Source organism: Mytilus trossulus, chromosome 13 (assembly GCF_036588685.1).
Source record: "Mytilus trossulus isolate FHL-02 chromosome 13, PNRI_Mtr1.1.1.hap1, whole genome shotgun sequence".
NCBI classification, from domain to species: domain Eukaryota; kingdom Metazoa; phylum Mollusca; class Bivalvia; order Mytilida; family Mytilidae; genus Mytilus; species Mytilus trossulus.
In genome coordinates this window covers 44231862-44244433 of record NC_086385.1, presented here as the reverse complement: position 1 = coordinate 44244433, position 12572 = coordinate 44231862, and the positions used below count along the sequence as shown (strand labels likewise).

The window sequence follows — 12572 nt, the reverse complement described above, 5'->3', positions numbered from 1 at the left end:
TGTCGATTGTTGGTTGTCCTTAGCCAGGAACCTGATGTTCAGTGGTTGTCGATTGTTGGCTGTCCTTAGCCAGGAACCTGTTGGTCAGTGGTTGTCGATTGTTGGTTGTCCTTAGCCAGGAACCTGATGTTCAGTGGTTGTCGATTGTTGGCTGTCCTTAGCCAGGAACCTGTTGTTCAGGGGTTGTCGTTTGTTGGTGTTGATCATAAGTGTTTCTCGTTTCTCGTTTTGTATATAGACTAGACCGTTGGTTTTCCTGTCTGAATTGTTTTACACATCACTAGTCATATTTGGGGCCTTTTATAGCTGTCTGTTCGGTGAGAGTCAAGACTCCGTGTTTAGGACAGTACATTGATCTATAATGGTTTACTTTTGTATATTGTGACTAGGACAGAGAGTCATCTTATTGGCAAACATACCATATCTTCTTGTATCTATAAAGTGTTGTAAAATTTTGCAATGTTTTTTTCTTTTCATATTCAAGATTAAATGGGCTGTTAATTTTACCATAGTAATTGCAATGATAAAGGAACATTTTGAGACAAACAATTGTGAAATCTTTGATCACCGACCACGTGCAAATGTATCATTAAACAAAATGCAAATATTGAAAAACACTGGAATCTGACAAGGTGTCTTCTCCCGCATCCGAATTCTTAGTAAAGACCCTGCCCACAATTCATCTCGGGTCTTATAGGACGTCAGAAACAATTCGCTGTCTTTCTACAAATCCTATTAACAGCCATACGGTTCATAAAAATCAACCAAAATAATTAAATCTCAATCAAAGTTGTTTCTTCACTCAATTATAGACCCTTTTACACCTGAAATAAATTGAAATCTTTGGTTAATAGTAAATCGTAAAAATGATGATTTAACATTTTTCTTAGGTTTCAGGTTACAATAAGATTAAAACCCATAAAAGTAACCGCCTTTCACAGAATTAAGTGTATGTCAACTATTTAGCATGAAAAGGAGGATTAATTTGACAATGCAGTGTTTGGTTATGGAAATATTTCATCGTATGTCACGTTTCTTGTTTCATGATATACCGTCATTCCGTCTCCTCTCGTCCGGAAATATTTTGAAATGACAGAAATATGATTTCCGTATTTAAGTACATATATGTGCAAAAATGTAATATGAAAGTCCATGCAGTTTCTTACGTCGATAAGCTTTTCAATATGAGAAGAGAATAAGAATTCAGAGTTGATTCGTTATTTGCCTATCGTCCAGTTACAAATATTTTATGCACGTTGAGGTTGAGAATAAATAAATCAAAGCACCATATTCTATATTTGTTTTTTTTTTCTGAACAATTTGTATTCTAATATATTCAAAATGGGTGTTTTTGAAAACAAAAAAAGGAGACTTTCATGTACACGACTCATAACAGGGCATTGGGTGTTCACCGATTTGACTCAAATTTTCATTTTTAGCTCACCTGGCCCAAAGGGCCAAGTGAGCTTTTCTCATCACTTGGCGTCCGTCGTCCGTCGTCCGTCGTCCGTTGTCTGTCGTCTGTAAACTTTTACAAAAATCTTCTTCTCTGAAACTATAAGAACAAATTTAACCAAACTTAGCCCCAATCATCATTGGGGTATCTAGTTTAAAAATTGTGTCCGGTGACCCAGCATACCAACCAAGATGGCCACCACGGCTAAAAAAAGAACATAGTGCATGGTAAAATGCGGTTTATGGCTTATTACTCAAAAACCAAAGCATTTAGAGCAAATCTGACATGGGTAAAAGTGTTTATCAGGTCAAGATCTATCTGTCCTGAAATTTTCAGATGAATCAGACAACCCGTTGTTAGGTTTCTGCTCCTGAATTTGTAATTTTAAGGAAATGTTTTTGGTTATTATCTTGAATACTATCATAGATAGAGACAAACTGTAAACAGCAAAATTGTTCAGCAAAGTAAGATCTACAAATAAGTCAACATTACTAAAATAGCAAATTGACCCTCTAAGGAGTTATTGCCCTTTATAGTAAATTTTTAACAATTTTTCGTAAATCTGAGTAATCTTTTAGAAAAATCTCCTTCTCTAAAACTACTGAAACAAATTAAACCAAACTTGGCCACAATCATCATTGGGGTATCTTGTTAAAAAATTGTGTCCGGTGACCCGGCATACCAACCAAGATGGCTGCCATGGCTAAAAATAGAACATAGGGGTGAAATGCAGTTTTTGGCATATAACTAAAAAACTAAAGCATTTAGAGCAAATCTAACAAGGGTACATTGTTATTCAGGTCAAGATCTATCTACCCTGAAATTTTCAGATGAATTGAACAACCAATTGTTCGGTTGCTGCCCCTGAATTGATAATATTAAGGAAATTTTGCTGTTTTGTGTTATTATCTTGAATATTATTATAGATAGAGATAAACTGTACACGTCAAAAATGTTTAGCAAAGTAAGATCTACAAATAAGTCAACATAACCAAAACGGTCAATTGACCCCTAGGGAGTTATTGCCCTTTTATAGTCAATTTTTAACAATTTTCTTAAAATTTGTAAATTTTCACTAACTTTTTCCACTGAATCTATTGGGCCAAGTTAAACATAGATAGAGATAATTGTAAGCAGCAAGAATGTTTAGAAAAGTAAGATATACAAACACATCCCCATCACCAAAACACATTTTGTCATAAAGCCATCTGTGTCTTTTGTTTAATATTCACATAGACCAAGGTGAGCGACACAGGCTCTTTGGAGCCTCTAGTTGATCTATTACATGCAAAAACGTATATTCAAATTATAAAGAGTATCAAATAACCAATTTACAAGGCATGTGCTTGATAATCTGTAACATCATGTTGTGTGTATTTTAGTCTAGACGACATTCAAATAACAATCGAGTTGACCTCCGAAAACTACCGAGGTCATAGAAGCGATATCAACAAAAAAAATACAGAACATGTAACAGGCTAGCGAAGTTTTGCAATTTGATTGTTCCAGTTCTGTTAATTTTAAAGGTTAAATTGAGGTCACATGATTATTATAAGGAATTATTACAAGTGAATTATTCATCCGCGATCTTTTGTAGCTTATTTTGAAACAAGAATGTGTCCCCAGTACACGAATGCCCCACTCGCAATATTATTTTCTATGTTCAGTGGACCATGACATTAGGGTAAAAACTCTAATTTGGCATTATAATTAGAAAGATCATATCATAGGGAACATGTGTACCAAGTTTGAAGTCGGTTGGACTGCAACTTCATCAAAAACAACCTTGACTAAAAACTTTAACCTGAAGCGAGACAGACGGACGGACGAACGAACGGACGAACGGACGCACAGACCAAAAAACATAATGCCCTTCTACTATCGAAGGTTGGGCATAAAAAGTAAACTAATATACTGACTTCTAAAAGCGAATTGTATTAAGTCTTGTTTCGTGGCTAGTTCCCCTTTGAACTATACCAATTCAAGAGACAAAGATGGGCGTAAAAGCAGTAATTTAAGCAGACAAGCTTTCAAATTAACTCAACCTTGCTTATTAATATTTACCATCCTCAAAACTAGTTTAGAAATACAATACATTTATTTAATTTGTTTTAATTTACAATATATCATATTAACTAATTCCTCTATTTTTTCCAGTATGGGATTTTCCAGTCCAATGGCAGTGAATTCGTCTTACACTCAAACGATACAGATAAAACAACCTCTCATAAAAATGGTTTTCGAAAATTTCAAATAAAAAAGGCGGAATCAATAGGCGTCAACGATGAAACTTTATATCTAGGTAATGTTATACTATATTACAAATTTATAATCTTTTAAAAATATTTTACAAGTTTTAAATCGTTTTCAAATACTTGTGAGAAATGACCCTATTACAAAGGGTACACCATTAAAAATTGTTTTTGAAATTTTCAAAAGAATAAATTTATGAAAGAGGAAAGTAAAAGGGTCACACGATGCCCTGTCGATTCTAAATTGAGGTAATTGAAAAGTTATTAAAAACTCAATTATCTTGAGGTTAAATTTTATTGACATCTTTCATGTATTATAATCAGTTGAAGCCTATATTAATACGACGGACAGTGTTCCCAGTTACTTTTTGAAATGTTGGTGTTAAACCAATTGAAACATCGACAGAAGATTACAAAAAGGGGATAACTACGGTTCAGATTTCATTGCGCGAATCGCGCATTTCTGGAATGATGACCAATTGATTAATTTCGGATGTTACATGTAGAGCCTAGTCGGGTTAAACTGAAGCTTCCAAATTGAATTTGTAATAAACAATACTAATAGATAAGATGTTCGAGCTTGCTGTGTTAAAAAATAATCCAGGTAAGAAAGACTTGCGAGAACCTAATGGACAGTCAAGGTCGTAGAAAAATCAAAACCCTGAAGGAACGAAACGCAAGCTTGCGATGGTCTTTGTTGTCACGAGTAAATCAAAAAATAACTGGTGCCTTCGATTAAAACATTTTGAAACTTCCACCCACTTCAATGAACAGGGTATATAGTGCACACGTTTGTTCGTCAGTCCGTCACACATTTGGATTCCAAATAATAAAGTTACCGCTTCATCAAATATTTTTAGGTTTTAAAATACAATGACACGATCTTTGAAAGCATTTATTGTTCGAAATCATAAACTATGATTCATTTTTCTAAGAAATAAGATTTTCTTTTCGTTTCCTTATTAGGGAATACCAGTGAAATACCACTTGAGAAAATCTAAGAATGTAATGAAGGAAAACGTACAGGTCAATTTCGGCGAATTGTTTCTGTGACCTTAATTTTAGTATACCATTGATATGTATTTCAAACATAAAAAAAAATGAATACACGCTTCTCGCCTTCTTTTCATATATAACTAATATTCACACCAAACATTCAAAATACATGAATATGAATTCATATTTGTTTATAATTGAATTTTTCAGACACGAAATTAAAATCTTCAATTGAAAATCAAAAATCGTCCGGTTCAAGGAGACGAAAAAGAGCATCTGGGACGTACGATATAGAATTACTTATAGTGGTTGACTATGCAATTTATCAAAGGTATAATATATATCATTATGAATAATTATCAGGGTCTATCTAATTACCCGTGCAATACATTAGTTTGTAAAAAAAAGATGACTGATAATGACTGCTTAGTCATTCTGCAGACGAAAGGTATTTTTTGGGTGCATTTAAGATTTTTATTTTTATAACTGCTTATGCACGATATAGTTCTTAATAAATTAAGGAATCAACAAATGTTGAAATTTATGAATAAATCAAAGATATTAATTTTTTTTAAATCAGAATGATGGGTGCAAATTACAGAGTTTTCAGGGATGGATCTAGTTATTTTGAAAAAGGGGTTCCAATCTAGGATAAAAGGGGGATCTAACCATTTCCCCCCATTCAACAGCATGGATCGTCAAAAACAAGGATCCGACCCTCCCCCCTAGACCACAACCCCTGGATATTTCATTGGTTTCTCTGTAACAAACAGTTGGTACAAAATGAACCGCTACTTAATTAACTCGGCGTTTCATTCTTCCCTCCAACACCTTTCACATAAAGTAAAATGAAGTGAATTATATCCCAAATTGTCATCGTCACTGTCCTTTTAAAGAAAATTGATAACCATAACTAATCTAATAAAACGTGATTTGTTATTATTTATGAAGTAGCTTTGACTATTATACTTGCTCAGTATTATGTGACGTTTAACGCGAATTATATTTCATTATGAATTCAGAAACCCAATATCTAGAGAAATAAAAAATAAATGCATGCTTTTTGAAAATAAATAATAAAAATGTAATAATTTACTTCAAATTGGTTCCAATGGTTGAGTATTTGTTGTATGCGACACTTTTGACTGAAGTAATTATTTACGAATTTGTCACGATTTTCTATCTTCCGTGTTTGAATCAAACAGTTGACTTAGCACAATTATCTGCGAAGTGCAAGGGAACGTAAATTTACGAGGGGGGGGGGGGGGTGTTATTTAAAAAAAAGAAAGAACAAGAAAACAGTCATATCTGTCATCCATCTACCACGTTAGTGTTAAACAGCCGTTGCCTTATCTAAACCTGATCATATAAGCCTAGATCTTTGGTAGTTATTCTGTGCAATAAATTTTCCATAATTAATTAATTGAAAGACGTGATATTGGCAAAAAAAAATAAATATAGAATACCAAAATTTTATTAAAAAAATTGTTGTCAGAAGATGGATCTCGTGAATAGGTCAACTATTCCAAACAAAATTTTAGTCAATTCTTCGATACCAGTATTTGAAAGTAATTCGTGTCAGTAGCTTGAACATTTTAAATTTTACAATGCCTTTCATGCTAGTATTTTTAATAATTCAATTTAGAACATGCAGATGTTTCACCCGTTTGCTATTTTCACTATTTTTACTAAGCTGTTCAAAATAGACCTCCTCAAGTAAGACCACAATCCTATCCCGATTACATAATTCAGTAACAAAAAAAAAAAAAGTATTCACGAATGCCTATGTCATGAAATTTACTACTTGCACATACTTTGTTTATTGAGACCATCCGATACTAGTCTAGACAGATTTCTTTCTGGTATCGGATGGTCTAAATAAACAATGTATGTGCATGTAGTAAATTTCAAATTCATCTATGTGAAGCAAAACATATTTAAAATGATAGCACCCGTATTTAGTTCAAATGTTGATTTTCTTAAAAAGATAATCGTTTTTGTTGATTTTCTCTTTATTTTTCGGAATATTTTGCAATTTTAGATAATCTTTACAATCCTTTATCGATTTATATCATTTAAAAGTTACATGACTGTTACGACGCCTTACGATAATCCTTTCATTTGAATATATTGTTACATATTTATATCCGTTTTTATGATCAAATATTACGCAACAACAAATGATGATAATTTGACTGATAGTGGTAATTGCCGAAAGCTACTCTTTACAAATTTTGATAAAAGAAAATGTTTTTAATTCAATAACACCGCTTTAACGAATCGTGAACTAATAAGATTTGACAACATCATTAGAATTGAGAATGGAAACCCTGAATGTGTCATAGAGACAACAATCCCACCAAAGACTGAAAAAAACAAACACAATTTTTTCAAATTAAATTCATTTCATTCTGCATGCCAATCAGAACTTATATTTTTGCTTTATGTTTGTTATGATTTTTGTGATTCAAATATACTTATGTGAATAACATATGCATTGACTTGACAAAACACTTCGATTTTTTGTTTTATGTTTGTCATAACATTAGTTATACGAATATGCTTATTGGAGTAAAATATGTAATTTCCCAGTGACTTGGTAAAAATCATAATGGTGTTTAACGCTACTTTTACTCTATTGGTTTAAGAGACCGGACTACGGGGCGCCAAATGGGACTCTTGTGGTTTTGTACAAAATTCAATTCTGTCATAACAAAATCATTTTTGTCTTACAAAACTATGTGCTACAGACTTGTTTTGTGAGAACTTCAATTTTGTGATGACAAAATTCATTTGTGTAGACAAAATTCATTTTTGTCATGACAAAATTCATTTTTGTAGACAAAATTCATATTTGTCATGACAAAAGTCAATTTTGTCTAATAGGTATGCAAATATAAACATATTTGCATACAAAATTGACTTTTGTTACCTGATATGGAAATTAAATCACAAAAGTCAATTGTGTGAGGTAAGATTCAATTTTGTGAGACAAAATTGACTTTTGTGAGACAAAATTAACTTTTGTGAGACAAAATTCAATTTTGTGAGACAATCAATTTTGTTGAGACCAAAGTGAATTTTGTTAATTTTGTTGAGACAAAAGTCAATTTTGTCAATTTTGTTGAGACAAAAGTCAATTTTGTTAATTTTGTTGAGACAAAAGTCAATTTTGTCAATTTTGTTGAGACAAAAGTCAATTTTGTCAATTTTGTTGAGACAAAAGTCAATTTTGTCTCCCAAAAGTCAATTTTGTCAATTTTGTTGATCACATTGGTCAATTTTGCCTCACAAAAGTCAATTTTGTCAATTTTGTTGAGACAAAAGTCAATTTTGTCAATTTTGTCTCACAAAAGTCAATTTTGTCTCACAAAAGTCAATTTTGTGTAACAAAAGTCGATTTTGTATGCAAATTAGTTCACAGAAACCAAACTAAATTAATTTGAAAACAAAATTGACTTTTGTCGCTCAATTTTCAAATTAGGTAACAAAAGTCAAGTCTGTGTAACAAAAGTGAATTTTGTCATGACAAAAGTGACTTTTGTCCACTGATAGATAATTTTGTATGACAAAATTTTAAATTTGTAGTATGATACAAATTTTGTTAAACTGAACTCATTTTTGTTGAACAAAAGTCACTTTTGTCCGTACAAAATTGAATTTTGAGTACAAAACCACAAGAGTCCCATTCGGCGCCCCGTACGGACTACCCGGAGAATTCATCGACATTCGATAAGAAAACTAAGCGAGCGGTGTGTGAATAAGGGTAGTGGTCACTGCAGTACATACACTTCTTATACCACTTGATCGTCAAGCCTCACCTCAACCACACCGCCCCGTCCCTTACTGATTCATTATAATAATTGACCATTTTGTATTTTTTTTATGGATAATTTTTTACCATTACATAGGCCACATCTCTTGTACGAACAGTTCTTATAGTTTCTTTGGCAAATTTATATATGCTCGTGATGTGATATTCGAAACATTCTTTGTTCCGTCTCGTAAGACATATTTGTTTAAGGGAAACGTAAAAATACTTAAAAATTTAACTAACAAATATTATAAAGTATCTGTTTCAAGGATACTTTGTTTGAAAGAAAATGCATGCTCATATTTTCTGATGTTCACACTTTTTTTAATATTAGATGGTATGGAAAAAGTCTTGGATCAACTGTCAGCCAGAGAGACCAGAATGCTGTTGCCTCTATAAGACAATACTATGCATTTGTTATAAATGGGGTAAGTATACTATACTTTTAATTGTATTACGTACAGAAAAAAATTTCATAATAATTATGTTCATTAAATAGACATTGGCTAACAAAGTATTGCTATTCATAGAGTTTTATTACAATCATATTGTAACATAACCACATATTAAAACATAAAGTAAATTTTAAACCTGCGATCTCTTGTCCAGGGATAAGCCTTGACAACAACAATGTCATTTTGAACTCAAAAAACAAAATAAGATGTAATAAGACAACTTTTCGGAAGAAACCAAATGCCTCAGAAATGAACAATGATATGTTACCGTATGACCTTCAACAATGAGCAAATTAAGTTCATACCGTATAGTCAGCTGTAAAAGGTCCCGAAGTGACAATTTAAAATAATTCAAACGAGAAAACGCACGGCCCAATTTATGTACAAAAAATAAAATAAACGAAAACTGCTTTTTTGAAGATTTGAAAGTTCATCATTTCAAATCTACATGTAGTTAAATATTGTTCGTTAACATTGTCTTCAAACTGTTTCAGATGGATGCCATGTACAAAAATCTTCAGACGTCCAGTTTTACCATCAATATTCTGTTTTCAGGAATAATAATAGCAAAGGTAAATACGCTTTCCCAGAAAAACTATTATATTTTTTTTTATTATACGAAAGAACCTATAACTAGGTTTCAAATTATGCGATTACTAGTAAATTAAACCAAGATTATCTTGTTTAAAACATAGGGAAATGTTCTCATCAACCAAGCCACCGTTGTACTAAGCCCCATGGCAAGATTAATACCAAAATCATGTATATGATATGTATATTAATTATTTGGGAACTATTCTCACCAAACGTAACTTTTGGCAAAAGGGAGACGACTCTTTTTCATATTATTTACAATGTTCGTTTCACATACTTTAAATAATACCTGAACGTTGTAAGCTGCTGTACATTTTTCACAAACGTGTGTTTAAAGTAAATCTTATTAAAACAATACAAAACAAGAGATGGAAACTTAAGATATAGCAATGCAACAACACAAAACACATTCGTAGGGGAATATACATGTTTTTAACTTTTTAACTTTTAAGAAAAAATAAGATGCCTGACCTCAAAACAAGACATTTTAATTGTCTTTTTAAAGATTTCATTTAGTTTCTGTTGTATAATGCTTCCATCGCCCAATTAATCATAAGTTCTTCATATTTCTTCAAAAATGGTAGGTGTTTTATCAATATCTTGGAATCTGGATGGGGGTTCTTCATCTGTGTATTTAAACACAAAAAAAATTTCTGGCTATTATTTCTCTATTCGTCATATTTAAGGATCATATTATTCTCTTTTCTTTATTTCGTATGTTTTTATGCTCCATTATTATTCATTTTTATGTCAACCCGATTCATACATATATATATCTTTATTAGCCTCCCTAAGGAGAGATAGTGATATCAATACAATATAATAGCATAACACAATATATACAAATTTGAATCGAAAAAAAAAAAAATAAAAAAAAAAAAATACATAAATGAAAAATAAAAAAATAGTAATAATAATAATTGAAACTACTTTCAACTTAATTCACATTGTAAATTCGGATTGAGAAGGGAAACTAAAAAAAAAAACAACAAAAAAAAAAAAAAAAAAAAAAAAAAAAACACAAAACTTTGAAATTAATTCATATTGTCAATTAGGAATGAGAAAATCTTTTGCAAAATCTGTAAACATATTTGACACATAAAAATTGAAAACGTTTTTTCTGCTCACAGTCTAGTTCAAATTCGGTTTCGCATGAGAGCAAAATGTAACAGAAATCTTCGTCATTTAAGGATCCAAGAAAGGCACTGAAAGTTATTGGATTTAAGCATAGAAGCTCGCACCAGAATTCATCCCGAATGTCGGATAAATAGTCACATGACGAAATTGCGTGAATACACGGGTCGGTGAAAAGTTTACCACATTTATCGCATAAAATACTATCACTGTTTGTATTGTGGACCAAACAACACAGGGATACTATGTAATTTGCCTGTTTACGCAAATACGGAAAGTCTAATGCAACTGTCCATGCAGGATGAGGCTGAAATACTTTATGTATCTTCTTGAAAATGTTAAAGTCACTATCTATATTTATACGTTGTTGCCATTCGTTAAGTTCATATTCAAAAATAGATCTGTGAACTATTCGCTTCCATATACGCTGGGACGGAAAATTTCCGCTATCCATAAACTTTGTTAAATAGTCTGATAAATGGTATTTGTAGAGTATATCCACACAGTCCTTTGAAAAATCCGATGCACAGTTAGTGTTCTCTTGATTGAAGTACTTGAGTTCAAAAAGTTTACGTACGAGAATACGAAATGAAATCGCTCTTTGTGGTAAATTACAAATTCGTCCGAAGAACAGTAACTTTCGTTCATTAATAAAACTGTCTAGGTTTAACCAACCAATGAGAGAAAGGCACATATCAGTTCTTGTCCGTCTAGGTAATCCTTGAATGAACTTGCAAACATAGTGATGCGTCCGTTCTAACATAAGTGTTTCTGTTTTAGACAGCTTGCCCCAGATCTCGCATCCGTAAAGAGCTTTTGGGTAGCATACTTGGCGAATAATCTTTGCACATACTATAGGGTTGAGAACAGCAGGGTGAATACCAGAGCGAATCACAGACGCAGTGGTTGCTCTTAATGTTCGACACGCTTTCAGTGTACGATCCATTGTTTTCATTGAAGTGTCTAGTGAAATGCCAACATGTGTTGCACTTTTAACTGATAGAATAGGTTCGTTGTATAAGAATATATCTGGACCTGTTAGTTTTTTGCCGAATTGAAGCAGTTTGCTTTTCGTGGGTGAAAAGGAGAAGCTCCATGATTTGCTGTATTGTTCACAAATTGATACCATTTTCTGAACGGATTCGTGATTTGTGGCAATGAGAGAAATGTCATCTGCCTGGACGGGAGAACTACTATTAATGTCATATAAGAATGCTCCTTTGTTGCTAGATTCAAGTTCATTAATCAAATCGTTAATAAAGATCAGATATAACTTTGCTCTTAAACACAAAAAAAATTTCTGGCTATTATTTCTCTATTCGTCATATTTAAGGATCATATTATTCTCTTTTCTTTATTTCGTATGTTTTTATGCTCCATTATTATTCATTTTTATGTCAACCCGATTCATACCCTAATATTTTCTCTCAATATATCAACTTCACATGTATTATTATTTTTAGTTCACCGATCATTTTTTATGCAACATGGTGGACTAATATTTCATCTTTAGATTATTTTTTTATTTAATTTGATAATTTTGTTTTTTTCAGACAGCATCTGACGCGCCATGGACAGAAACAATTAAAATCACTGGTGTCACTCCTAACCAAGTGGATGCTTCTCAAATGTTGAACCTTTTCAGTTCCTGGGTCAAATCACAAAGTAGCATACCAGGGCATGACCACGCTATGTTATTTACTGGGTAAGACTATCACTTGTATCATTGTAAGAACAAAATGATTCTATTTAGATCTCGTATCATAAATTCGGGATCGATGTATAAGTACGTAGCCACGTCCAATTATTTTACCTCATTAGATAAAACTTATTTTTCTAATCATTATTAGACTGCTATTCGTTTGGGAACC

At 32.2% G+C, this 12572-nt stretch overlaps 1 protein-coding gene across 1 annotated transcript in view; it reads left to right on the top strand.

Moving 5' to 3' along the window:
* The window catches only part of LOC134695520 (A disintegrin and metalloproteinase with thrombospondin motifs 3-like), a 39066-nt gene that overhangs the window by 9002 nt on the left and 17492 nt on the right, over window positions 1-12572 (top strand). Inside the window, exons 4-8 of the mRNA XM_063556797.1 lie at window positions 3614-3758; window positions 4915-5035; window positions 8853-8946; window positions 9468-9545; window positions 12255-12406. Of these exons, the coding sequence (XP_063412867.1) occupies window positions 3614-3758; window positions 4915-5035; window positions 8853-8946; window positions 9468-9545; window positions 12255-12406 (590 nt within the window). The remainder of the gene's footprint in view (window positions 1-3613; window positions 3759-4914; window positions 5036-8852; window positions 8947-9467; window positions 9546-12254; window positions 12407-12572) is intronic.